Source organism: Nannospalax galili, unplaced genomic scaffold (assembly GCF_000622305.1).
Source record: "Nannospalax galili isolate Female #2095 unplaced genomic scaffold, S.galili_v1.0 scaffold1349, whole genome shotgun sequence".
Taxonomy (NCBI): Eukaryota; Metazoa; Chordata; class Mammalia; order Rodentia; family Spalacidae; genus Nannospalax; species Nannospalax galili.
The window spans coordinates 1242166-1266842 of record NW_008359755.1 but is presented as its reverse complement, the minus strand read 5'-3'; the positions used below and the strand labels follow the sequence as shown (position 1 = coordinate 1266842).

Sequence of the window (24677 nt, the reverse complement as noted above, 5' to 3'; positions counted from 1 at the left end):
CACCTATATGCAGGTGTCCAAAGAGACCAGAAGAGGGCGTGAGACTCTCTGGAAATGGAATTACAAATGGTTGTGGGCTGCCTGATGTAGGTGCTGGGGACCAAACTTGGGTCCTCTGCAAGTGCGCTTAACTGCTGAGCCACCTACCCACTAGATTTGTAAGTTGAGGATATCCACAGCTGCATACACGGTTCTCTCTGAATAAGCCCACACTAAAGAAGGTAGATGGCACACGCACTGGATTGGCTAGATGGCTCAGCGGGTGCACAAGAGGCCAAGGAAAGGCAAGTTTTCAGGTATCTCATTTATGAAAGCAGTGGTGGCCACCAAGCAAAAAGACCGACTGTGCAGCGCACCCAGGGGCAGCTCCCCGCAGACTGCAGCGGCGGTGGCTGCGGTCCAGGGGCCGCGCACGTGGCAGAGCGTCCAGGTAACGGTCCGCGTGGACCCGGCCAGCGGGCCGTGGAGTTAGGGTAGGGTCCGCCTTCCAGGCTCTCAGTCCAACCTGCTCGTTGCAGTCCACACACCCGAAGCCCGAGGGCAATCAAAGGCCGGCCGAGCCAGGCAACGGAGGTCACACCGCCCAGGGCGCGCCCAGCACGCCGGAAGTGACGCAGGGCGTGCCGGTCCTCCCGCCGTGCCTTTCGCTCACCGTCCGTGGCGGGAACCGCGGCAGCTGGGGTCCGGCAGTCACCGTGAGTTTCCTCGCCCGGGTTCTAGGCTAGGGCCCCGCGGTGGACGGGCGGCTGCAGGGAGCGGGCTCGCGGCCGGCGAGACTACGGCGAGCGGGCCTGTGGCTCCGGTTCCCCCATTTGCCATTGATGCTGGGGGGGTCGGGCAAGCTGATGATGGGGGAGGGGTGGTACTTGTGTCCCTGCAAACGGCCTAGTGAGTTTGCATCGGTAGTTTCTTCTGAGAGTTTGTATAAATCTTTACACTATCTCATTGTTTTCTGCATTGTTTTGATTCATTCAACCGAACAGTTCATCAGAAAAATAGCTCTTAGCCTTTTAGTAGTCCATCTCTGAAGGCCAGCACTGGCTTACCAGGAAAACTGGAGCGCAATGCCCAAGGAAAGTAATGAAGGCTCTCATCTGTGGCCCCTACACTCCTTGCCCAGTTTACTTAAGAATCGGTGCGAAAGCTGGGACCGTGGCTGAAATGGAAGAGACTATAGAGGCTCGGGTACAGTTCAGTGGCTAATAACATTTACCAGTGCATTTGGAACTCTTAAAATGCTCCTGACACTGAGTGTGGTGGTACATGCCTTTAATCCTAGCACTCTGGGAGGCCGAGGCAGGCAAATCTCTTGAGTTCCAGGCCAGCCAGGACTATATAGTTGAGACCTTGTCTCAATAATAGTAGTAATAATTCTGACATACAATTTGTATTTGGTTCATATTTCCATACCTATAGATAGATGAAACTTCTTTAAGGATTTTGACCTCTTTTATGACTCTATGACCCTAGAGTTCCTTCAGAGCAGTTCCTTCAGAGCATTCAAAATCATGAGGCTTGTGATTTATTAAGTAATTATTGAGTACCTTTGCACAGTACCTTTTCAGCTGAACTTGCTTATAATGGTTTCAAGAACTTTTTTTCTTTCTTTTTTCTCGCACCCAGGAGAAGTAACCATGCAAGCATTTCTGAAAGGCACATCTGTCAGTTCTAAACCACCATTGCCCAAGGATCGGGGAGCATCTGCCACTGCAGGAAGCAGTGGAGACAACAAGAAAGTCAGACCTGTTCCCTGGGTAGAAAAATAGTAAGAACATCTTGTGTTTTTGTTGAAGTAACTAATAAATTTCCTCTCTAGCCAGTTTTGGTCACCTTATTATTTTAATATCAGAATAATTTGTTTTATTTAGATGCTACCCTTGATGGGAAAATGTACTCAATTATATAAGCCATAGGACCTTGGAACTGAAACATAAAATGATGTAGTTTAACTCTCTTATATATGAACTAAGATTTTTATAAAGTCTACAGTTTTAAAGGGTCTAGGATACAGAAGTGAAGAGAGCGAAATTTCTATAAGCTAGCGCTAAACACTTGGTTAGAATAAAAATCTGTCCCCTTTTTATTACTATTAGGTAGACATGTTGAATTTTGTTTATACATTTTTAGCATAAACAGGATTTGAAGTGGTATCTAAATTGTCATCAGCTAAATGATAAAAGCAATTGTAACCATAAGCTAGTTAGAGCCTCAGTCATTACCAAGGATTTTCAGGTTACTTAAAAGCCAAGCAAAGCCTTCCTTTTTGTTTGGCAGCAGTGGTACTTACGATAATTTGTTTGCTTTTATTTATTTATTTTTGTGTGTGTACTCATGCCTGCATGAGTGAAAGTGTATGTGTGTGCTATGACATGCATGTAGAGGTCTAAGGTTTTGGGAGTCTGTTTTTTCCTTCCACCTTGTTAAGGAATGCAGGGTGGTCTCTTGTTTTTGTTGCTATGCTACATATTCCAAGTTAGCTGGCCCTTGAGCTTATGTACAATTCTCTTACCTCTATCTCACATCTCACTGAGGAGTGCTGGGATTACAGATGTGCACCACTGGATCTGGCTTTTTACATGAGTTCCATGGATCAGGTCATCAGGGTTGTGAGGCTAGTGTGAGGTATTACCTGCTGAGCCATCTCCCTGTCCTAATCTATATTTTAAATTTACTTTTTATTAACAAATCTAGGACATTTCACTTGTAAGCAAACACTCTACCACTGAGATGTACTCCTAATCCACAATTCCATTTTTTTCTTCAGGCTTGGTGGCAAGTGCCTTTGCCTGCTGAGCCATCTCACTGACTCCAAAACTATTTTTTATTTAAAATATATGCTGGTGGGCCGGGTGTGGTGGCACATGCCTTTAATCCCAGCACTCAGGAGGCAGAGGCAGGCACATCTCTGTGAGTTCAAGGCCAGTCTGCATAGTGAGTTCAGGTCAGCTGGGACTACAGGGAGACCCTATCTCAAAAAGACCAAAAAAAAAAAAAAAAAAAAAAAAAAATGCTGAGGAAGAGGAAGTGTAGATTTTTAAGTTTACTCTGATTTATAATACACACAGTGATTCCTGTCTGGTATTAACATGATTAATTATAAAAATATGAGTCAAATAATTTTTGAGCCAGTGAAAAGGCTCATGGGTAAAAAAAAAACACTTGCTATGCAAGCTTGACAACCTGAGTTGGATTCCTGGAACACCACAGAGAACCAACTTCCCAAAGCTGTCATCTGACCCTCAGCTATGTGCCATAACATGCACACACTAATACAATTTTTTTGAGGCGGGGACGGGGGCAGTGAGATGACTTAACACATAAAGGCATTTGCCATCAAGCCTGATGGCCTGAGTTCAATCCCTGGGACCTACATGGAAGGTGGGAACTGACTTCCACAAGGTGTTCTCTGGCCTCCACTTGTGTGCAGTGGCAACACACCAAATAAAATGAAAAAAGTTTTGTTTTTTTTTTCTTCATTTTATTTATGTGCTTGTGTGAATGTATGATACCTATTTATGGGTGCCTATGAAGGTCGGAAGGGGGAGAGCCCCTGGAGTTGGAGTTACAGGCAGTTGTGAACTGCCTGATGTGAGTGCTGGGAAAAGAACTTGGGTCCTTTGGAAGAACAGGAAGTGCTCTTAACCAATGAACCATCTCTCCAGCCCCCATAAAATATTTTTAAATAAAAGAATGTTTTATGCTGGGCATGGTGGCGCACGCTTTTAATCCCAGCACTTGGGAGGCAGAGGCAGGTGGATCTCTGTGAGTGAGTTCAGGGCCAGCCTGGTCTACATAGTGAGTTCTAGGCCAGCTGAGGCTAGAGGGAGACCCTGTCTCAAAAAGAACCAAAAAAAAAAGTTTAGTTTACTAAGCAGAAAGACTGGCCTTACGTTTGAGAGCCCAACTTTGTTGTAGTTTCTCTTAAAATCACTAATGGCTTAAGATAGAAATTATATATTATTATGCATTATATTGGTTAAAATTTTATTTTGTTTAGCCTTTATGTGAGTAGATCAACTTCACTTTGGTGTAGGTAGGTGTTAGGGGAAAAATGGTATTGACCATTTAATGTATTAACTGAACATATGAATGTAAATTAACCAAAATAGTTTAGATTATTAAATAGTTTTCAGTTCACATTCATGATCTTGTCAAAATATATTACTTTCTAGGCAAGTATTCAGTTTAATTCTTAGTTGTTATTTGTGATATATGAAATGAAATCCTGCCTAATTTTTTTATGCATGCAGTAAAAATAATTTCATTCCATTTGCTTAAGATAAATACAAATGAAGTTTCTCTCTACTTCCAAATATGTTAATTTCTCATTTTATTACTAATATAGAAGAGTTACTGGTATTTTAGCAGAAGGAACACTTGGCATTTCTGTGGTTACCACAATATACTAAATAGCCTCCCTTTACATTCTCCAGCCGCCCAAAATGTGTAGATGAAGTTGCTTTCCAGGAAGAAGTAGTTGCAGTGCTGAAAAAGTCTTTAGAAGGAGCTGATGTAAGTGTATGTTATTTGATGTCAGTGGGAAATTCAAGGCTTAATTTATTCTTTTTCTTTGTTTTAACTCTGCTGTCATTAGATATTGTATATACAGTAAGTTTTTGATATTTGTGCAACTATAATCCACCAAATCTCTAATCATTTTCTGTTCAGTCCTATGGTGCTATATAGTGTTTGACTAAAAATCACTGAATAAGACAGATTAATACCTTTTCTCCATGAAATTTTATTTTTGTAAGGAAAGATAGAATAAAATAAACTGTTCAGGAGTGGTGGCACATCTTTAATCTCAGCTCTAGGGGAAGCAGAGGCAAGGACCTCTGTGAGATTGAGGCCAGTGGGTTCCAGGCCACTTGGGGCTACAGAGAGGCCTTGTCTCAAAAAGAAAAAAGAAAAAACAAAGATAAACCAGGTAAATACAAACAAGTTATCTATAAGGGTGGGTCTTCCTACCTCAGTTAACTGGATAATCTCTCACAGACATGCTCAGAGGCAGATCTTGTCACGTTGTCAAGAGTAGCCTTCACAAGTCCACACCTTGTCAATCCAAGCATATCACTTTTAAGCTATAATATTCTAACCCTTGTCCCCATAGGCTCATGGACCACTCATAATGCAAAATGCATTCAGAACAACTTCAAAAGTCCTCATAAGTCTTCAACTGTTCCAACACTGCTTAAATGTGTAAGGTCAGCGACTCTAAACTGTGAACCCCCTTAAAACTCAAAAGTTATATCATTCTAATATATAATGGCACAGAATAAACATCCCCATTCCACAAGGGAAGAATGGAGGCAAAGCAAGGAAAGATCAGACCAAAGCAAATCCAGAACCCAGCAGGATAAACATCAAATCTTACAGCTCCGTATCTGAGGATCCTGACAGAGGACTTAGGTAGCCCCACCCCTCCAGCTCTGCCCTCTCCTGGGCCAGCTCCTCAGCAGACATCCCTTAGTTTTGGCATTGCGGACATCCTGGGTCTCCACTACAACTTAGGCCTCATCTTTAGAGCTTTATGCCTTGGCCCAGGAGCCTTTATAAACTTCAGCACAAGCATTAGGACTTCCTTACTCTTGTATCTTTCATCAAACCAGTAATTACTGATGCCAAGTTCTGTGTAGCCTCAACCCCACGGGTGACAGTTGCATGAACCTCAGTGTATTTTGCTGGCTGACCCAAGGAAACACTACCCTATGGGTATTCCTTATGCACATGCCTACAGGTTTGCCACTAGTGACTCCAGATCCTACCAGGTTGACAGTTTCACTCATCAGACAGAGTATTTTGATCTTTATTTGTAAGTAGAGTCTCATGACTTGTATCTTAAATTGTGTGTTATTAATGTAAAAGTACTAGTCTTCTGATTAACAGATTTGTATGTTGGTTTATCCATGCATTTCACAATTAAATTTTCCTGCAGTAGATGCTGAGTATTACATAAATGAATGGAATGTTCTTCATCTTTCTAGATGAGCTACTTAGTGAGGTAGCTGGGTATTTTACAATTAAACTAAACTGTTAAGTGGGTAATAATAAATAAATGCAAATTAAAATGTGTAGCAAGAACAATGAATAAGATGAGATAAGGCTTCCAACTTGGATGCCTGGATTAGACTTGGCAGAAAGAATGGAGTTAGAGGCCAGGTTGAGAAACATATTCCAAGGGTAAAGTACTTAGCTGTTAGGAGCCATTCTAAGTGTTTCACGCACAAAGTCAGGAGTTCAAGGTCATCTTCAGTTACATAGCAAGTTCCAAGTCATATTTAGAACTTTCAATACTGTGATAGCTTTTGTATTAAATCTTTAGATACGTATTCTCTATCAGGAAAGTCATTGCACATTTGTGCCAGAATACAATCTATAAGAATTAAAATTTAATTTCTGCAGCTTCCTAACCTCTTGTTTTACGGGCCACCTGGAACTGGCAAAACATCCACAATTTTGGCAGCAGCTAGAGAACTTTTTGGGTAAGTTGAAGTAGGCCAATCAATTTCTTTAAGACTTGATAACAGGCTAGAGCAATGGTGTCCTTGTTAGCTTTCTTTTGCTGTGATAGAACACTCTAATTAACCAACTTACGGAGGAAAAGATTTGTTTGACTTGAATGCCCCTATCACAGCTTATTGAGGGAAGCCAGGGCAGGAACCTGGAGACAGGAACTGGAGTACAGATAACAGAGTAACCATTTCTGGCTTACTCCTCTGGCCTCTGCTCACCCTGCTTTCTTATATAACCCAAGACCACCTGCCCAGGGGTGGCACTGCCCACAGTGGGCTAGGCCCTCCCACATTACTCAACAGTCAAGAAAATGCCACAGGTCAATTCCATTGTTTATTGAGGTTCTCTTCCTACCTGTGTCAAGTTGACAACCACAGCCAACCACAACAGATAGCTAAACAGTTAAAAGTATGTGCTGTTCTAGCAGAGGACCCAAGTTCAGTTCCTAGCTCACAGATACCTGTAACTCCAGCTTCAGAGGATCCTATACCTTTTCTGACCTCTGAGGACATCTGCACAAGGTGGCATACACTCACACATAAATAAAAATCTTTAAAAAGACTTGACACCAAAATTTTGGTATGCTTCCTGCCATCCCTTTCTCTTTCTGTGGGGGTTATTGGCTGTACTGGTGATTTTCATTATTATTAATCTCATTGCCCCATTCTATTCTCCCCTCTCCAGTAAATCAGTTCCCTACAACTCTGAACCTTGTCCAAGTGTTGAATACAGGAATTTCTGATTATTTTTTCATTAGAATTTAATTTGGGAGCTCAGATGACCATATCACATCCTCTAAATGATTCATCTCTATAGCTTTATGATAGCCCTGCCATTAGTAGCCTGGCCAGTTCCTTGTCCTCAAGTCTCCTGAGTATAAGCACAGTGACTAATCATTGATGGAGTATAATTTGAAGTGTGTTAGAAACTCTGCTGTGATTTTTGCTTAGATCCCTCTTCCTACATTTACTGTTTTGACTATTCAACCTATTCCAGAGGAGGACGTCACTAGAGTTAAATGATGTCCAGTGGGGGCTAGGGAGATTTCTCAGTTGGTAAAGTGCTTGTATCACAGGCATGAGAACATAAATTTGATCCCTAGTGTATACATAGACTGTGAACATGGCAGCATGCACCTGTGATTCTAGAGCTGAGGAGGCAGAGATGGGAAGATCCCTAGGGCTTGCTGGCCAGCCAGTCTGTGAGCTCCAGGTACAGAGAAAGAGAGACTATCTCAAAAAAAGTGGGGAGTGATTGAGGGAGACACCCAATATTAACTTCTAGGCAGGCAGGCACACACATACACACAATTTTTTTTTATGTAGTTTCTTTTTCTCTTAAAGATTTGCAGCAATTTGAAAGACTCACCAAGATTGGGAAGGTGTCTCAGTGGGTACGAAGATCATTTGCTGTGCAAGCAGGAGGACCTGAGTTTGAATCCTAGTACTCATGTAAAAAACAGGCATGGGAGGCAGGATTCTGACAGCTGTCTAGCCAGCCTGCCTAACCTAAAACAGTGAGCTCCTGATTCGGTGGGAGACCCCTGTGTCAACAGAGAATGGCAGAAAGCAGTAGAGGAAGACATCTGATATTTTCCTCTGGCCTCCACATTCAAGCATAGGCTTGCACATCTGCATATCACAAACATACATGAACCACCATTTACATTACATACACCACACATAAAGTTTAAATGGAGAAATTCACTTACAGTGAGCTAAAGTATTTAAAATATCAGCTTAAAACACCTTGTAAAAGAAATTTTTTTAAACCCAGCAAGATGGCTCAGCTGGTACTAGCCTCACAAGCCTGTGGCCTGAGTTCAAATCCTAGACCCTCATGGTTTGCATGTAGTTTTCATCATATATAATATATATAACTTGGAAAATATGTACTAACCTACCACCAGCCAGCCACTTTCTCATTTCCACAGGCACTGCATCACACATGGCAATTTTACATACATGCAGGCAAAATACTCGAACACATAATAAGTAAATAAAAATAATAAATTTAAGAACCCAATTCATAACTCGTGTGAGGGTTTTGGGGGGTGGATTCAGTGCTGTGTATTGAACCCAGGACCTCATGAATGCCAACTATTTGCTCTACCATTGAGCTGTATTCTTAGCTTGTCAGGGTTTTGTTGTTTTTGTTTTTGTTTTACTTAATCTCCCTAGTCCCAGCCCACCTGGAAGTCACTGTTTGGACCAGGCTGACCTTGATCTCACAGAGTTCCACCTGCTTCTGCCTCCCAAACACTGGAATTAAAGTCATGCCAAGCTTTTGTTTTTTATTTAAAAATAATACAGTGCGCTGGGCATGATGGCCCACTCCTGTAATCTCAGCCACCTTGGGCAACATAGCAAGATCCTGTTTCCAAACAAAAGGAGGAGAATGTATGTGCATTTGTCTGTGTACAGACGGAAGACTGGAGGGAACTTTGAATCTGGTTTGCCAGAGCATTTTCCATGCACTTGTTATGTCTAAGATCTGTGTTGTGCGCGCTGAGAAAGGGGAGAAGACGGTCTTGAGTTTGAGGCTGCCTTGGGCCACAGACAGAGCTCTAGTCCAGCCTGGCTGTGACATTCTCTCAAAAATAGAAAAACAAAAGAATGAGATGATGTTCATATAAGCTTGAAGTGTAGCTTAGTGCTAGAGTGCTTCTTACCTAGAATGTGCAAGGCACTGAATCTGGTCCCTAGCTATACATACAGCATGAATAGGTTCATGTTTTCTAAACCAGTAATCTTCCTTATAGCAAGCTAGCTTATAGAAATAATTCAAAATGTGCTAAATTATAACATTTACTACTAGATAAATGGGTAACAATTGAAGTAAATTACCTAAGGAATATCATATTACTGTAGTTTCAGTAGAAAGATATTAGTTACACAATACTAAGTAAGAAATTAAAATGTTACGTATAATTTTTTTTTTTTTTTTTTACTGTATTAAACAAAAAGCCAAGCCGGGCATAGCGGCACACGCCTTTAATCTCAGCACTTGGGAAGCAGAGGCAGGCAGATCTCTGTGAGTTCAAGGCCTGCCTGGTCTACATAGTGAGTTCCAGGACAGCTGGGGTTACAGGGAGACCCTGTCTCAAAAAGACCGAAAAAAAGAAGAAAACAAAAGCCTAAGTGCTTGGCTCTGCAAAAGCCAACATTTGGCAGGTGGGACCCCTGCCTTCTATCTCTATTGCTTACTAGGTGGATAAACTACTAAGTTCAAATAGCATCTGCTCCTGGGTTATTTGTATACTGAATGATGGTCACACTGTTTTGTTTTTAAATAGGCCTGAACTCTTTCGATTAAGAGTTCTTGAGTTAAATGCATCCGATGAACGTGGAATACAAGTAGTTCGAGAAAAAGTGAAAAATTTTGCTCAGTTGACTGTATCAGGAAGTCGTTCAGAGTAAGTACACTTGTCCTCCCTTCTCCATGTTTGTTTTAAATGTAGGCTGTGGTTTGAATTTGTCCTCCAAACATTCAAGTGCTGGACATTTAATCCCCAAGTTTGTATATTAATGGTGTTTGGAGGTCAGGTGGGATAACTTGGTTAGAAGTCATGAGGATCTGAGTTAGCAGTAGGAAGTGCTCACCCCTAAAGTCCAGTTGGGGAGGGTGGGAGATCAAAGGGCAGGGATTTAAGACTGCATGCTAATGCTACTGGCAGCCTGTTTTTCCCTCAGCATTTGGCCTTGCCATGAGTGCCAGACCCATTCACACACACTGTTGCTTCGGTCGGTTCTGCTTTTCCCCCAAGTGCGTAGTGGGGGTCATGACTCCTTCTCCCTTTGTTGCCGCTTGGAAGGACCTTGTTGTCAGAGGGAGCCTGGTGCGGTGACATAGTACATCAGTAACAACCTGACAGCCACGAAGGCAGAAGAATGCCTCTAGGAGTTTCCTGAACAAAACTGAATGAACAAAGAAGCCAGAATTAGAAAATTCAGCTTCATTAAAGCAAAATACTACAGGAAAGAAAAAAAAAATCTATGTACAAAAAACAAACACCCACAAAATTAGAAGAAATATTTACAAAATATGTCCAAAATAAAGAATAACGCTTTTTGGGGGGTGGGGGGGAGGCAGGGTCTCCCTGTAACTCCAGCTGGCCTGGAACTCACACTGTATACCAGGGTGGCCTTGAACTCAGAAATCTGCCTGCCTCTGCCTTCCAAGTGCTGGGACTAAAGGCGTGTGCTATCATGCCCGGCACTAGAAGTAACTCTTAAGACTCAATAATAACCCAACTACAAAAAAGACAAAAACTCTGAATAGATATTTCTCAAAAAAATATAAAGAGATGGTCTCTAAAGCACCTCAAAACCTAAAAAGATGCCCATTACCATCAGTCATGATGACATACTCCCAGTAGTGGCTTATACATGACTAAAATAGAAAATAATGAGCTCTTGATAAGGGAGAGATTGTAAACTTCATACATTGATGGCTAGAATAGAAAATGGTGCTGTCTCTTGGAAAAGTTTGTCAGCTCCTCTATATTGAGCACAATTGAACTTAAATGGATTCCAGAAAGTTGTCCTCAGACCTCTACACACACACACACAAACAAAACTTTTGTGTATACAAGTATATTGCTCATATCTATGTAAGTGCACTGTGTACTGCAGTGTCCGTGGAGTTAAGAAGAGGGCATTGGATCCCCTGGAACTGGAGTTACAGACGGTTGTTAGCTGCTGTATGGATGCTGAGAACCAAACCTGGGTCCTCGGCAAGAGCAACCAGTGCTTTTAACCACTGAACCATCTCTCCAGTCCCAACACACAAAATTTTTAGGTTTAAGCAAAACAACCATATGACCCTACAATTCCATTCCTAGTGTACATAAAAAAATAAAAGGAGCCAGACATGGTGGCACATGCCTTTAATCCCAGGCACTTGGGAGGCAGAGCAGGCAGATCTCTGCATTCAAGGCCAGCCTGGTCTACATAGAAGTTCAGGCCAGGTGTGTGTGGGGGGCAGGGGCTACAGGGAGATCGTCTCAAAACGACCAAAAAAATTGAAAAGGAGTGTTTAAATATGTCTACAAGTATCATACATAGAAACCCATACGTCCAGCTGATTAATCAGTAAATTGTGGTATATCCATTGCCATATTAGGCAATAAAAATGTAGTGGCATATGGGTGCACGGGTTTCGTGAAGCGCCAGCTGCTGGCTGGCGCCTGTCTCTCCCGTGCCGCTGGGGCAGGTCCCGCGCACCGCGTTGCTGGGGTGCGCGCATGTCGCACACCGCGTTGCTGAGGCTCTCCGCAACTACTGGATGCTGGCGACTCTACTGATCGCTGTGTTTCTAGGTGGGTTCCATCCCAATCTACTGGGCACTCCCTCTGGGTTCGAGATCCGTCAGCTACCGGGTCACGAGGGGAGGTGCGGGATGGCGAAAGCAGGGTCTCCGCGAGTCGTTTACGAAGGGACAGCCCCCTCCAGAGAGACTGGATCGTAGGCAGTAAGACACAGAGCTCAGCTCAGTCAGACTTAGTGGTACAGCTCCTTTATTCAGTGACTCAGCTCAGCTCCAGGTCTTAGTGATTCAGCTCCGATTAATTAGGGGAAACCAGGATATTTATACTGTGGGGGCAGTGGCAAAAGCCTTAATTGATAGGTGCTTTTAGGATGCCCTATTTACATGTGGTGGTGGGCTCCTGCCAGGCTGCCAGACATTGTCTGAAAATCACACAGGAAAACCTGGCAGTTCCAGAGCCAGAGGCCATGGCTACTTCAAAAGATGAGTCAGGAAGATGCCAGGAAGGCACCCTGCTGAAAAAGGAATCTCTGCATATGAGGCTGAGCCCATAGGCTATCCGGACATGAAGAGACTGCTACTTTACACAACAGGGGTCCCCAACATCAATTTACAGAGAAATCTGATTTTTAATTTATGTTATTCATCATTTGACTATTTCTGTATGATATGGATTTGTAAATACTAATAAACTTAGTTTTATTTTTAAAATGATAGATCTCCTTACATCTATATTCGCTAGTCACATTCTGCACAATACTCGACATAAACCTTGCTCGTAACATTGTGATCACAACACTACACAAAACTATCTTGTGGGTCCTCATCTTACACAGTAGTATGAATAATATGCACAGCCCTTTAAAACACTATCAAGGCTTCTTATCTCTGATTCATCCCCTTCTACTTGCCACTGAAGAGACTCCAGCCACCACGGAGTCTTCACCTCACTCATCTCGGGCATTTTCGATTCCCAGCACTCACATGGTGGCTATGAACTGTCCTTAACTCCAGTTCCAGGGGAATCCGAAGCCCTTTTCTGATCTCTGTGGCATTGCATGACATGGGTATACTCACATACATGTAGGTAATACACTCATACACATAAAATAAAAATAATAAAATATTTTTTAAAAATTGCATGCCATTCTAAGTAGCAAGGGGAAAGGTCATTCTGACCTGCCCAGTACATAAATCATCCCTTTGTCTAGGATGCCCACTCTGTGTGCGCACAAGTCATTTTAGTAACTGTTACCAAGTCATCTGTTGGCAGCAGTCTGAAAGGGTTTGTGTTCAAGTAACCCCTCTTACTGTTAAAAACCCTAAAGCACAGGAACACTGGTGCTCTAACAGTGGTATTATAATTGTTGCATTTCACTATTACTGTTAATCTCTCACTGTGTCTACTATTAAACTGTGGGACCAGTGAGATGACTCAGGGTAAAGCACCTTCAGTGTAAGCCTGATGACCTGAGTTTGGATCCCTGGAACCCAACATAAAAATGGAAGGAGAGAACCAACTCCAGAGTTGCTGTCCTCTGACTTCCACATGAGCACCATAGCATACATATACCTTCCCATACACACCATACACATACAGTAATACATCAAATTTAAACTAGAAGCTAAAGAGATGGTCCAGTGGTTAAGAACACTGGTTGCTATTGCAGAGGACCCAGGTTCAATTTGCAGCACCAACATAGTGGCTAACAACCATCCATAACTCCAGTTCCAGGGGATCCAACACCCTTTTCTTGAGAACACCACCACAGATATTGCATAATACAGATGCACTTACATACATGCAGGCAAAGCACTCATACTTACAAATAAAAATAAACTAGATAGGTATGAACAGGACAATGTATAAGATCTGGATTACCATATACTGAAAGCATGTTTTACGGGGCTGGAGAGATGGCTTAGCGGTTAAGAGCACTGGTTGTTCTTGCAGAAGACCCGGGTTCAAATCCCAGTACTCACATGGCAGCTAACAACTGTCTGTAACTCCAGTCCCAGGGGATCTGATGGCCTCTTCTGTCCTCCACTGGCATTGCACGACACAGGTGCACTTACCTACATTCAGGCAATACACTCATACACATAAAATTAAAATATTTTTTTAAAGAAAGCATGTTTTACACTATAAGCAGTTCAACTGTATTTTACATTACAGCAAAACTAATACACAAGTTTATGTTCAACTCCTATGTGTTTCTCTGAATTAGTGGGAAGTCATGTCCTCCTTTTAAGATTGTAATTCTGGATGAAGCAGATTCTATGACCTCAGCTGCTCAGGCAGCTTTAAGACGTACCATGGAAAAAGAGTCTAAAACAACCAGATTCTGTCTCATCTGTAACTATGTCAGTCGGTATGTATATTGTCCTGAAGATCCATTGCTAGAGTTTTGTAACACACAGTAATTGTATTTATGGGGTACCATGTGACATTTTTATAGACATATACACATGTAATAAAGTGACCTCAGATTTGTGGTGAGAATAAAGTCCTTCCTAAGCTACTTTATAGATACCAACTTGGTTTGTTTTCAATCTCTTTCAGAATAATTGAGCCCCTGACCTCTAGATGTTCAAAATTCCGCTTCAAGCCTCTATCAGATAAAATTCAGCAAAAGCGATTGCTAGATATTGCCGAGAAGGAAAATGTCAAAATTAGCAGTGAGGTAATGACTAATTAACTCCTTTTAAAAATGTACATGATAAGGTTTTGGAAGTTAATGTTCACTGCTTCAACTCTGGATGTTCTGAAACAAGTTGAAGCTAAGTGAACACTGAAATGTTTAGGACTCAAGGATTACTGTTACTTTGTTACTTTTTTGGTTAAGCTACTTAGCATTGGGCCCCAATGCTAACTCCTAAGGCCTGTGTGATCCTGGCTCTCTAATAAAGCCACTTTGCCCAGCCCCCCCCCCAAAAAAACAGTTTGTCTATTATTTCAGAAACACAAAATAGGTTTCATATGTATTAATGCAAATTCTGCAATAAGTCTACATGACAAGGTTTTAGTCTCCTAGATTCCTAGAGTTTAACCATAATTTGAATTTTCTGCTTGAAGTGAACCACAAAATGAGAAACTACTCACATCTGCCAGTTCCCTTTACTGTTCAAAGATCTCTAGCTTCCCACTTAGATGAATTCTGCCACTATAGGACTAAAAATAGTATCCCAAGCTATTTTTCCTCATTAATAGAAAACCTCATGGGGTTTTTTGCTTTTAACATTAGTGTGCACACGTGCACATGTAAAAGTCAAGAGGGTCTCTCCTTCCACTGTGGGTGCTAGGTATTAAACTGAGGTCATCAGGCTTATGTGACAAGTACCCTGACTTAATGAGCCATCTCTCCAGCCCAATTTTCTTTGTGAAAGCCAGATTTTATTACACTTCTCTCTTCAGGGAATAGCCTATCTTGTTAAAGTATCAGAAGGAGATTTACGGAAAGCCATTACCTTTCTTCAAAGTGCTACTCGTCTAACAGGTGGAAAGGAAATCATGGAAAAAGTGATCACAGACATTGCTGGGGTAAGCACACTTAGACATTTGTCCTTGTGACATTATAGTTTCCATCACAAATTCGGTGCTAGAACACTTGAGGAATTCTTAATTTTAAAAGGAATAATCACTAAGGAGGCTAGCCTGGGCAATGAGACCCTGTCTCAAAGAGTGTAAAAGACATTTAAAATCAGTTTTCAGCAGGTATCCTGTTACTACATGAAATCTATTTTGAAGATCATAGTCATTGGTGGAGGGGAAGAGTTGATTCTAGGACTGGACAGTGTGCAAGTAACTATATAAAGTGATATATGGCTAAGCATCATGGCACTTACCTGAAATCCCAGTACTTGGGGAGATGGAGATGTAAGGGATCAGGTGGTCAAGATACTCCTGGGCTACATGACACTGTGCCTCAAATTTACTTGTAACCTGTGCCTACCTTTCATAATCATAAAGCATAATCATAAAGCAATTAGAGTCCAAGTGTGGAAGTAAACGTGTGAAACACAAGGCATCTGCATTCTCAAGGTCAGATCTGGATAGGGTCTCACTATGTAGCCTGCTTCTCAATGCTGCTTCTCAATGCTGCAACTAAAAGGCTTGCACACCCACACCTGGCTCACCTTTCAATGTTCCCACAACCAAACTCAACAGCCACCCTTAAAATAGGTCATAGAACCCCATTTCCAGCTCCTGAACCTTTCTGCTACAAAAGCCCCAAACTTGGGGTCTGAATTTTGGTTTGGAATTCAAACATTTGCAATGAGCTACAGGTATCTTCCATCTTTAATACCCACTTTTAGGTAATACCAGCAGCAACAATTGATGGAATAGTCACTGCATGTCGCGGTGGCTCTTTTGACAAACTGGAAGCTGTGGTAAAGGTAATGTCAGTTAAAGCACTTTTATTCTGAATAAAATGTAGGGGACCAAGTTTTAAGCACAATTTGTTTTTCAGGACCTAATAGATGAAGGACATGCAGCAATTCAGCTTGTTAACCAACTTCATGATGTGGTTGTGGAAGATGAAAACCTTTCTGATAAACAGAAGTCTGTTATTACAGAAAAACTTGCTGTAAGTAGGCAACCCAACAGCATAGCAACAAATTTAACATCCCTGAAATCTTAATTTTTCTATTTCTTTACAGGAAGTTGATAAATGTTTAGCAGACGGTTCTGATGAACACCTGCAGTTGATGAGCCTTTGTGCAACTGTGATGCAGCAAGTAACTCAGAATTGTTGACAGAATTTTGTAAAATGAAAATAAAATGACAAAAAAGCCACATGTAAAGTGAATATACAATTTATTTAACATTCAAACTTAAGACATGTGCAGTTTTACTGAGGGCTTAACCCTACCTAAGATATGATTGCTTGCTGAGGCTTAGCAACAAGGTCCAGTTCACACTTAGCACTAATTAAATACTTTATTGAGAATAAATACAATACACCAAACATACGCATTTAAATGCTTTCTAAAAAAAAAAATCACTTTTAAAGGCCTTTCTGTTCAGGCTAATGATGAACACAATAAAGGCAGATATGCTAGTTTAACATAATTGGCTGATTTTATACAGCACTTATATCTTTTAGTCCACAAGTATATTATTAAATGATAGAGAACATCTAATACAACCATTTCTATAGAACTAGGAAATAAATTTCTAAGAAAGAAAGATTTTACAGACCCCATCTTTTATACCCACCCCAACAGTCTAACTCTAAGGAGGATGAAGCTAATGCCTCTCTCCTCACAAGAGCTCAGGACTAAAGTCGCTTTGCTATCAGAATCTGTATTTGTGATCCGTTTTGAGCATTGAGACAAGATTCAAATATTCCCAAAGAAGCACAGTGCACGTTGTGATTGCCTATTCAGCAACAGTGAGCACTGCATTCCAAACTATCTCATCCCAGGAATTAAATAAGGTCAGCCACATTCATGGGCATTTCCTCCACTGTAGTATTGTAGAAAGTCTCAATGTCACGAAGAATCCTCTTGTCTTCTTCAGTAACAAAGTTTATAGCCACACCTTTCCTCCCAAATCGACCCCCTCTGCCAATTCTGTGTAAGAAAAAGAAACCAACAATCAGAAAGTTACTTCAAGTACTTTTATGAACTACTGAACATGACGATCCACTTGTTAACCACCAGCTGCTGTTTACTTAGCAAGGTTATAGTTCGTGCTTCTAATTGGAGCACTAGCTGCTAAAACCAGTATCCAGAGAAAAATCTTCCTTTGCAGTTAGTGCCAAAAGGATTCAAGGCCTGTATGACTGCAAAATAAGATAGGCGCCTTGAGCATTGTAATAAAGCAGATGACAGTATGGTGTTTGGGGTGAAATTAAAGCCCATACCAAAGTGGGCCAGCCAAGAGCAGTAGTCAGCCTGGGACAGATGTAAACACCAGGGATAAAACAAAGACAAGTTATGTAATCCATTTCGACGCAGTTCTGGAACAGTAAAACTGTAAATACAAATGCTGCAAGGTTAACTACGTTCTAAAACTTACAACTATTTTCCAGTGGGAAAGCAAGTATTTGGTATGGTAGCCCAAACTTATCACTGCTTTTTTGCTCAGCTTCTTTTCACACGTCATAGTTACTTAAACGTGTTTACCTCCAAAACACCTCTCTACCTCCCTACAGCGTCACCAGACGATACAAACCACCTAATATAATGCTCCCTGATAAATGCTAGCATACATAATGCCCTGGCTGGAACTTAAAGTATCAAATAATCATGACAAAAGAAAATCAAATATAAATACCGACTCGCTCTTTATTCAAACAGTGTGCTGTTTCGCTTATGATTCCACGTCCTAAATTACGTCGTCGTTTCTGAGTGCCATCTCGTCATCAACTGGTGCTATCGACTCCTGTTTTTAAAAAGTCTTTTTTTTACATCATATAACAAAGTACAATTCAATTTATTTAGGGATAAAGCCACTATAACTAAACCAGGGATCACTCAAATTGCTACCAGGAGACACCAAGAAAATCCCAACTACAGAAGAATCAAATCACCAAAAAGCACATGAACACAAGACCACCACTGAACTCAAACGTAAGCTAAAACCAAAAGATCTAAAACAACCTAATCTGCATGTATGTACACAACCTGGGCAACATTTACAAGTTTTCCCACTTTGACCAGTCAAATCATCCCAAGTACAAATTTAATGAGTCCTTACTAAGTTATGTTACTATGACTTTATTCCCTGATTTGCCATTACCTTGCATAGGTAAACACAATAGAAAAAGCAACACATGGATTTACTTCTCAAAGAATGGAGATGCTGTCTTCTCACCTGTGAATATAGTTTTCACGATTGGTAGGGAGATCATAGTTTATAACCAAAGACACTTGTTGCACATCAATCCCTCGAGCCTGAAATAAAATGATACTCTGTTCAAAATCCTAATTCAAATTACTGCACGTCCACGCAATCAGTGTAGGCCACAAGATAGTAATGAACCATACTAGTTGGTATAGCCCACTGTGGAGTGTGGTCTTAATCGCTCTGCCAAATAGCCCAAGTTGGTAAAGGTTATTAAAAAAAACCTCCCCCAAAATTAGCTTTTGGTACACAACAAAACAAAAATAGCAGCAGCCTTACCAACAGGTCAGTAGTGATCAGAACACGGCTTGATCCTGATCGGAATTCCCTCATGATGACATCCCTCTCCTTCTGGTCCATGTCACCATGCTGCAAAGAAACAAATCTTAATTCAAGAATTCCCTCTGGGTGAACATTTAATTTTATCATGTATGAGACCAAGCGTCCCTGGCTGCTACAGGTGTCTAGCAGACAGGTATAGTTAAGAAACAACATTGTTTTGAGCAGGGGGAACGACAACATAGCACTTAACAGCTATACTGTAGTTAAATCCTGCTTCAATGAATGGACATAAAATTACTTATTAATACAACTCCTACCAGAGCAGAAACGGTGAAGTCCCTGGCATGCATTTTCTCAGTGAGCCAGTCCACCTTGCGCCTTGTATTGAGAAAAATAACTGCTTGTGTAATAGTCAATGTCTCGTACAAGTCACAAAGTGTGTCCAACTTCCACTCCTAGAATGTTAGACAAAGTCAAATTTAAAATTTCTCATCAAAAAAATTTTTTTCATGTATGTATTGCCTGCATTTAAGTGCACCCGTGTTGTGCAATGCCCAGAGGTCAGAAGAGGCTGTCATTATGTAGTTGTTAGCTGCCATATGGGTGCTGGGATTTGAATCCAGGCCTTCTGCAAGACCACCACTGTTCTTAACTGATGAACCATCTCTCCAGCCCCAATTTCTTGTATTTTTGTTATGTCTTTTTAAAGACATTATATCGCACCAAATCTTAAGACAAAGGACACTGGACATTAAGAAAGAGGTCCACCCCTGTCTTTAGGATCCAGTGCAGTTACTTTTCTTCCTGTGTGTACTCTGCTAGCATCATTACAAAAACCAAGACCTAATCCTAGTTTCTGTAATTTTAGCACAGTGCTTATACAAGAAGGTAAAGTCTGGTTGTAGTTCTGTATTTAATTAGATAAATTACCTCTCTTTCAACATTTATATAAAACTGTTTAATTCCTTCAAGGGTCAATTCTTCCTTCTTCACCAGAATTCGAATTGGATCTCTCATGAATTTTTTGGTTACTTCTAACACATCAGTTGGCATTGTGGCAGAAAGCAACACAACCTTGAGAAGAAACGATGATGTTATCACATGTATACCTAACAGAACTTTCACTTAATATTGGTGGAAGTAATGTTTGAAACCAAGCATCTGTCTTACTATGGTAGAGCTAGGCAGATATAGTAATGCATCAAATGCTGTAAGCAGGGAGAACGACAATAAAACACTTCAGTTATATTCTAACTGTACCTGCATGAAACCAAAACTGAGGGGTGGAATCTTACCTGAATGCTCGTATTCAACTTTTGGAAAATCTCATAGATTTGATCCTTAAACCCTCGGCTGAGCATTTCGTCTGCCTCGTCCAAAACAAACATTTTGATCCATTTTGGAGCTGGTAATATGAAATCACAGTTATCAACAATTCTCACTACTTCTGGATTATAATATAAATGCTCTTGAAGGAATACTTACAAAGATACCTTCTGTTTAGCATATCAAACACTCTCCCTGGTGTGCCAACAACAATATGTGGGGCTTCAGCCTGTAGCTTCTGCATCTCATTTCGAACATTTGTTCCTCCAATGCAGGCATGACAAGTTGCTCCCATATAATCTCCAAGTGCCAAAATTACCTTTTGGATCTAAAAGTCAAAAAAAATAAACCAAATATCCTGTAGAATTTAAGCTAAGCCTAAGTTCCAAGGCATAATGTCAACTGTCTGTCTGCCAAACAGCTTTTATGCATGCACAGCACAAAACTACTTCCAAGCGTAACAATACTGACCCATTGAGCTATTTATTATTCCTTTCTGTCTTGTAAAACTTGGGACCCTGCTGCCTGAAACATAAGCTAGGTGCTTTTAAATAAAAATTTCTACATCCTTCACGGTGTGGGTTATACATGAAACAAGTTAAGGCAAATTTTTCTCCCACAAGGTCCTTTTCCTCATAATCGCGACTTAAATATAGCCTGCTACTTCATTAGGATGTTACTTCAAAGCCAATTACAACAGTGAGCTCTGAAAACATAGCATGCAACAGATGCATCACAAACTGAGATAGTCAAATGTTTTAGCATGTCACTGCAGTTTTCATGTTGCACAACTGCATTCAAAGTTTAAAAAAGGGTACAGATCTAATCCACCCTTAAGAGAAACTTATGGATTCTCAACCTGTTCATGTGCAGCCCTACAAACCATACCTACGACAATACCCAGTCCCTGCTTAGCTTTCAACAAACTCCCTGCATGCATGGACTAATAGGGGCTCTTGTAGGATCATTTACACTTTAAATTCTTCACAGTTGTGAAACCTGAAACCTATGCAACACCAAGCAGTTTTTGAACTACACTATCAATACCTGTTGAGCCAGTTCTCTGGTGGGGGCCAATACTAGTGCTTGGGTCTCCTTGAACTCAATCTCCAACTGTTGCAGGATGGAAATAGCAAATGTGGCTGTCTTGCCAGTACCTGACTGAGCTTGAGCAATCACATCATACCCTAAAAAAAGTAGGATACATATTTACCGATCCCACATCAAATTGTCACTTCTACTATACACCATGTATTCCAGTTGGAACATAAATTATGCCCAAGTGATCAGCAAGAGTATTCTCTTCACTTCAGGTCAGTCCCGAAAGATGATTGCCATCATTTCACTTTAAGGAATACAGATAGGTGCTAGTAGTTCCCCAGAGATTACTTTCCCTCCTAAGGTCCATGTATACGCAGAACAGCGAATTCAGGTTTTAAATGTCAACGAGTTTTACCTTTAATACAAGGAATAATAGCTCTCTGCTGAATAGCTGAAGGCTTCTCAAAACCATAAGCATAGATGCCTCGAAGAAGAGACTCCTTTAAATTCATATCATCAAAGTTATCAACAATCTCATTCCAGTTGCTCTGTAAGTTAATAAAATTCGAAGCATGAATACCACGAACACGACTCACCCTCCCAAACCTTCAAAATCCACAGCCATTTCTCACCTCGATGACACCATCGGGGTCCATTCCCTCTGGGCCTCCATGTTCTCTGCTGACAAGAACACTGCAGTCAGACCGCATGCTCCTCTCCCAAGCCACCTTAAGCGCCCTTTAATGGCCTTTTCCTAACGCGTCTCATCACGTTACCCTCCGAGTGTGAGTAGTTTACGTCAAAGTTCCAACCCAGACGGTGCGGGGAAGGGAGCACACGTAGCACCAAGCACCTTCCCTAAGGCCCAGGGTGTACACAGGAAGCCCCTTTCCCTCGGGCTCCAGTGCAGGCAGCTCCCGTTTTAGCCGCGAAGCTATCGCGAGTGCTCTGCGCCCTCGCTCCGCCCCTAACTCTGCGCAAGCCGGCGTGATTGACGCCGCCGGCCCGGCTACGCCAACGGTTCTCCCGTGCCCCGTCCGCGGTGCTAGCCGTCTGGCCGGCAACTCTCCCACTCGACGAAACCCGGGAAGCCCGCTCGCGCCGCTGCCCGCAAATAAGGCTCGGGGAGCCGGTGCGACTGCGCCCGTCCGACTGCACGGGCCCACCCGGGATGTCACAATGTGTAAAGAACGACACCCACAGCCACTGCGCCGCCCCGGCCCCGGCCCGTGACCCGCCATCCGGAGCCGTGCCGATCACGAAAGCTTCTCGAAGGACTCCAGGGCAGCTCATACCCCAAGAAAGCGCCGCACACCTGGAGCGGCCGACGCTCAGTCTCCAAGCCTCTGCGCTACCCGGCCTCGGCCCCCGCCCCACCCGGTACCTGTTATAATCCGCGGAGCCACCAGACATGATCCGCAAACGCCTCAGCGCCCGACTGGAAAGGCAGCCGCACCGTGCCGCTCGTTTTTTATAGGCTCGCGGCCGGAACCCGTTTCTCGCGGAGGAATTTTCTTGTCCCTTTTGGGGAGCCACAAAAATGCGCTCCTAGACCTTGTCATCGCACGTGAAATCCTAAGCGAGACGAGGATGTCACCCACAGTTCAGGATTTCTCGCTATTACGGCGTTTCTAGAGACCCGGGTTCCGGAGCTGGGCTGGGACTCTTTGCTTTCAGCGGAAGAATATTGCAGCAGCGCCGTGCGCCGCGCTCTTCGTCACCCCGCTCCTACGGGGTTTCCGCGGCCCTGCTGCAGAGGCCGCCCGAGCCGAGCCCGCCGGGGGCGGAAGTCGGCTGCGCAGCGGGCGCCGAGCCGTGGGGCGGGGTCAGCAGCTGCGGCTCCGGGCTACCTGCGGGTCTGCGTGTCGCTGCGTCCCTCCCCGCGTTCCGCAGGGGCGCGGAATCCGGTCAGTCGTCCGGCCTACTCCGCGGTTCATGGCTGTTTAAGTGGACGGTGAAGAGCCGCCTGTCCTTGGGCCCCATTTAACATCCATTCAGACCTGGAATGTGTGGAAGCCCTGCGAAGGAAAAATGTCGGCTTCCCAGCACGTACTAGAGTCCTGCGGGCCGGGAAAAACACGTATGCGAGTCCCAGGAGAGGAGTGGCAGTTCCATTCATGCCGCTTCTGGTCTTCTTTAGCTCTGGTTTCAGGAAATTATTTTCAGCATAACAGATGTGATGAATGCTTGATAAAATCATTATCAACTTCTGCAAATCGACCTGTCATTTTCCTTGTACAGAACAGAAATTTTGTAAATGGATGCTTCTGGCAGATTCAGGCTTTGATTCGTTTCTTTGGGTCTTTTAAAAAAAAAATCTTAATCGCCTAATGTTGATTTATTGACATTGAGAGCGATATAGTTCTTGCCCAAATAAATTGCATGACTGCTTAAGCCCAGTTTTCAGCCAGCCACAACACAGGACACAGGCCCCTTGCTAAAAATAATATAATCGTTGAATTTTAGAGCATAACCCTAGTCCCTGTGGAAGATAAAATTATTTAGAAGAAAAGATTTTCTCGTTAATTCAGAAGATCAACAAAGGCTGATTTACCAGGGGAGAAAAGACTCTATTTTCTGCTTTGCAGAAAATATTTGACTAGAAATAGTCATTTTTTTTTATTATTATTAATTTTGTGGATGGCTCTGGGTGGGTGGAGGTCAGAGAACAATTCACGGGGTACTGGGCTCTCCTACCTTTTGGATCTGGCTTTCACTCTGGGTGAAATAATCAGCAATTAACACCTACTTGTTGAGTGCTTTCTTTAGTGTTAGTACTGCCATTAGATGTCCTGGAGGATTTTCCAAGGTCTGTTAAGGGGAAATAACTGTCAGCATTTAGATTACAATTGAGTTTCAGGTTAAAAAAGCATGATGAAATCAAATGTCTGTAACCATACAATATAGTTCCAATAAGTGTGTTTATTCTGTTAACCAAATAAGTGAATTGAAGTTCAAAGCATATATCTCAACAACATTTTGTAAATCTGCATAGAACATAGAAACTCTTCAGTTTAAGATAAATATTTCTGCTTAGCAAGGAGCTGAAATTAACCTCCTCAAAGTCAGCTATAAGTGCTCCTTAGCCATCATGGAATATATGAGGCCAGTTATACCGCAATTGATGGGGAAATTAAAAACACAAAAGTGGGGGGCTGAAGAGATGACTCAGTAGAGTACTGGCTGCTTTTGCAGAAGACCCCAGTTCTGGTCCCAGCACCAGCATAATGACAGCTCACAAAACAACCATTCATAACCCCAGTTCCAGGGGAATCTGACATCCTCTTCTGGCCTCCATGAGTAGGGTATTGCATGACTTTGGTGTACTTACAAACATGCAGACAAAACATAAAAAATAAATAATTTTTATTTTTATATATGAGTGTTTTGCCTG

The 24677-nt window shown here is 42.2% G+C and overlaps 2 protein-coding genes and 5 non-coding genes across 15 annotated transcripts; 1 reads left to right on the top strand and 6 right to left on the bottom strand.

The window, feature by feature from the left end:
- Window positions 1-608: 608 nt before the first annotated feature.
- Rfc4 (replication factor C subunit 4) lies at window positions 609-16587 on the top strand. Of its 2 annotated transcripts, XM_008823642.2 has the most exons (11): window positions 609-695; window positions 1624-1765; window positions 4434-4512; window positions 6403-6482; window positions 9809-9928; window positions 14010-14153; window positions 14345-14465; window positions 15197-15322; window positions 16099-16179; window positions 16254-16370; window positions 16444-16587. In XM_008823642.2, the coding sequence occupies exons 2-11, from the start codon at window positions 1635-1637 to the stop codon at window positions 16537-16539; spliced, it is 1095 nt and encodes a 364-aa protein (XP_008821864.1). In that variant the 5' UTR covers window positions 609-695; window positions 1624-1634; the 3' UTR covers window positions 16540-16587. The 2 variants fall into 2 exon arrangements, with proteins under 2 accessions (XP_008821864.1, XP_029414771.1); XM_029558911.1 differs by lacking the exon at window positions 16099-16179.
- On the bottom strand, window positions 16584-23008 carry Eif4a2 (eukaryotic translation initiation factor 4A2). Of its 8 annotated transcripts, none has more exons than XR_001872186.2 (12): window positions 22668-23008; window positions 21916-21961; window positions 21699-21831; window positions 21290-21429; window positions 20402-20570; window positions 20212-20321; window positions 19847-19990; window positions 19234-19371; window positions 18914-19003; window positions 18605-18684; window positions 18065-18172; window positions 16584-17358 (listed from the first exon to the last, which is right to left on the bottom strand). XR_001872186.2 is itself a non-coding variant. In XM_008823643.3 (11 exons), exons 1-11 carry the CDS (start codon window positions 22694-22696, stop codon window positions 17214-17216), a joined length of 1227 nt encoding a protein of 408 aa, XP_008821865.1. In that variant the 5' UTR covers window positions 22697-23008; the 3' UTR covers window positions 16584-17213. The 8 variants fall into 8 exon arrangements, 4 of the variants coding, with proteins under 4 accessions (XP_008821865.1, XP_008821866.1, XP_029414769.1 ...); XR_003847885.1 differs by having other exon boundaries at window positions 18069-18172; XR_003847884.1 differs by having other exon boundaries at window positions 17220-17358; window positions 18069-18172; window positions 21916-21964; window positions 22668-22755.
- On the bottom strand, window positions 18746-18883 carry LOC115068548. Its single transcript, XR_003847890.1, has one exon. It is a non-coding gene; the product is annotated as a small nucleolar RNA SNORA4 (small nucleolar RNA).
- LOC115068546 lies at window positions 19062-19192 on the bottom strand. The gene has a single exon (XR_003847888.1). It is a non-coding gene; the product is annotated as a small nucleolar RNA SNORA63 (small nucleolar RNA).
- Window positions 19629-19806, bottom strand: LOC115068549. The gene has a single exon (XR_003847891.1). It is a non-coding gene; the product is annotated as a small nucleolar RNA SNORA81 (small nucleolar RNA).
- On the bottom strand, window positions 20060-20182 carry LOC115068547. The gene has a single exon (XR_003847889.1). It is a non-coding gene; the product is annotated as a small nucleolar RNA SNORA63 (small nucleolar RNA).
- On the bottom strand, window positions 21523-21590 carry LOC115068544. The gene has a single exon (XR_003847887.1). It is a non-coding gene; the product is annotated as a small nucleolar RNA SNORD2 (small nucleolar RNA).
- Window positions 23009-24677: the final 1669 nt, after the last annotated feature.

What these genes read in the sequence shown, in the direction of transcription:
- Rfc4 (XM_008823642.2), top strand. Translation starts at nt 1,635, where the DNA reads ATGCAAGCATTTCTGAAAGGCACATCTGTCAGTTCTAAACCACCATTG. An exon ending in AGTCTTTAGAAGGAGCTGAT is followed by an intron (nt 4,513 to 6,402) that starts GTAAGTGTATGT and finishes TAATTTCTGCAG; the next exon opens with CTTCCTAACCTCTTGTTTTA. An exon ending in GCAGCTAGAGAACTTTTTGG is followed by an intron (nt 6,483 to 9,808) that starts GTAAGTTGAAGT and finishes GTTTTTAAATAG; the next exon opens with GCCTGAACTCTTTCGATTAA.
- Eif4a2 (XM_008823643.3), bottom strand. Translation starts at nt 22,696, where the DNA reads ATGTCTGGTGGCTCCGCGGATTATAACAG. An exon ending in GCTAAACAGAAGGTATCTTT is followed by an intron (nt 20,322 to 20,401) that starts GTAAGTATTCCT and finishes TCATATTACCAG; the next exon opens with CTCCAAAATGGATCAAAATG. An exon ending in ACTTCACCGTTTCTGCTCTG is followed by an intron (nt 19,004 to 19,233) that starts GTAGGAGTTGTA and finishes GTTTCTTTGCAG; the next exon opens with CATGGTGACATGGACCAGAA.